General features: G+C 41.8%; 1 protein-coding gene across 1 annotated transcript; it reads right to left on the minus strand.

The window, feature by feature from the left end:
• Positions 1–649: 649 nt before the first annotated feature.
• On the minus strand, positions 650–1,937 carry LOC101860333 (carboxypeptidase inhibitor SmCI-like; the record flags this gene model as incomplete). The annotated part of the gene is made up of 1 exon (XM_013083009.2): positions 650–1,937. A coding segment is annotated over one exon (729 nt), but the record flags the coding sequence as incomplete, so codon positions are not given.
• Positions 1,938–2,476: the final 539 nt, after the last annotated feature.

The following is a 2,476-nucleotide window of genomic DNA, read 5'->3' on the forward strand; positions in this document are numbered from 1 at the left end:
TTATGACAGATACCGGACTTCAAGTGTGATGCGGTCGAGAAGAAGAAGAAGACAACAGCCAGTGGCGTCAGTAGTCTAGTGGTTAGGCTACCGTACTCGTAATCGTGGGGCTACAGGTTCTGGGGTTCGAGCTTAGGCCCGACGTTGTACCTTGGGCAATGCATTTTACACGAATTTTCCTCACTTCACCCAGGTGAGAATGAGTTCCCGGCGATAGACAGCGAAAGATCTTGTCACAATGAGTTAGTGCTTTAGTGCCAATAAAAATAGCAGCTTGCACTGCTTTCTTCCCAAAAAGTTCAGATTGTTTCAGAATGCTATCGGGTCTGCTTTGGTAATAATATAAATTAAGAAACGCATAGAGCTTGATGCTGAGCGGGAGTCTGTCCAAGGACACAGGACAACGAACTTCCCATTTTTGCTCGATCCTTTTGGAGATGGACGTTAAACACAGAGGTCTCGCCTTTTAAATAATCTAAAAGTGTTGATGCAGGCGTTATTCATACCATTTCCCCATTTCACCATTTTATTGTTTTTATTGGAAAAACAAGACGGACATGTATAAACAACAGAAGGAGAGTAGGGAAGAAGAAAAGCAGGACCTCGCTATGTACCACTACCAAATATGAGAAACAAACACGTACCGGTAGTAGAACGAACACTGTCATGTTTATTTGACAATAAAACAATCTTATAAACAGGCAAATCTTTTCCAAGCATAAATTTTCTTTCAAAGAAAACGACTACTATAATATACAGCAACCATTTTAACTGTAGAGTTATTTCTGTGCTCTTTTTGCAATAAGTTTCGTGACCTTTTAATTTGATACATATTGACAACACTCAGTGATCTAAAGAAATCGTCATTTGGTACAGTTATTGATTAATACTTATCTCTATGGCTTTCTCGTCACTTTTTATTTTATTTATTTCACTTTTTTTACTTTCTTGTTGAATTCCGTCGGTCAGGTCGTCGTAGGGACATTTTCTACTCCTTCCTGTGGGTGTCCTGGGGGCAGAGTATTGTCACTACGTGTTCAGTAATACTTTCTTTAAATTACAAGATATGATGCAAACAAAAAGATACAGTACGCTCGAGTCTAGCACCAAGCTTGATGTAAGTACATGTACCTCTGCTAAGTAATAATGTACGCTACTCCATCTCTTGCCCAAATGCTAAACAATCGAGGTAACAGCATTTCGCTGGTCTACTTTCGTGGTTGTGGCGGCATGCATTTATTCCTACAGCCCATCTCTGTCCTAAAATTGTTAAGGTTACCATAGCACCCACGGTAAGTGAAAGACTCGCATTCACCTGTCTCGGAATTGAAATAAAACCTTTCAAAGCTAGAATTGCAAACGCCTTCCTTTTTGGGGAGGTAACAGTCGCGGTGACGCTTGGTCCGGATATCAATTTCCCTGATGGGTTCGCTGCAGCTTTGGTCACATTTCTCCATTGTATCGAAGTTGTTCAGGTTGCCGCTGCAGCCGCTGTAGTTAAATTTCTCGCACTGCTGTGCCGTGACGTTGTAGAAGTAACGTTCCATGCGGTCATCACAGGTTCCTCTTTCCAGGTCCAGGAAACAGCGTGCAATGGCACATCTCCTGTTGCAGGATCGTTCGCTTTTGAAGCGGTTAACTTTAGTGTTGCAACCTCTGTAGCGGTATTGCCTGCATTTGCCGTCTTTGATGTCGTAGTAATGATGATTGTGACAAAACCTCTCGCGCCTGCCTCTTTCTGCTCCCTGGGTACAAACACAAGCTGCTCGGCACTCGAACCTTGTGCGGAAGTTGTTCCTATTACCGCCTTCTCCTGAGTAGGTAAATGGCTCACATGACTCGGTCTCCTGGTTGAAGTAGTAGTGGGTGAAAGCGCCTTCGCCAGTTCCACGATCGCTTGGTGGTGTACAGTCTGGGGGTAGAGAATAGAAGATTGTTTACTGTTTTAAAGCTTGAGCGATTGATGGCCATGGGCCAACCCGGAGGAGCTATAGCGATCCCGCCCTGCCGACAGTTCGAGAGGGGGGGGGCAATAATATAAACACGGAATGTTAAATGTATCAAAACCAGCGTTGTCTACTTTGTTAACCTACAGAATGGAGTCGAGCCAATGGTCATATTATGTGCAAGTCTGTCTGAGTATATGTTTTTGATCATGCAAACGCCACAGATTTTTCTATTAAGATTTCAGTGTTTTCAGAATGTTTAAAATATAATTTAGTTTCTAAGCCCTTATCCTCCGTGGAAGTCAAAGATATAACAAAATCAGAGCAGTCGAGCCAATGGTCATATTATGTACAAGTCTGTCTGAGTATATGTTTTTGATCATGCAAACGCCACAGATTTTTCTACAAGATGTCTTTGGCACCAACTAACTAAAAGAACAGACATTTTTTAAAAATCTATATGAAAACGTGTTAAAGATTTCCACATAGTTACAGTAGTAAGCCAATGAACATAACATTTATTTTTCGAA

The sequence above is a fragment of the Aplysia californica genome, unplaced genomic scaffold (assembly GCF_000002075.1).
Source record: "Aplysia californica isolate F4 #8 unplaced genomic scaffold, AplCal3.0 scaffold00205, whole genome shotgun sequence".
Lineage (NCBI taxonomy): Eukaryota > Metazoa > Mollusca > Gastropoda > Aplysiida > Aplysiidae > Aplysia > Aplysia californica.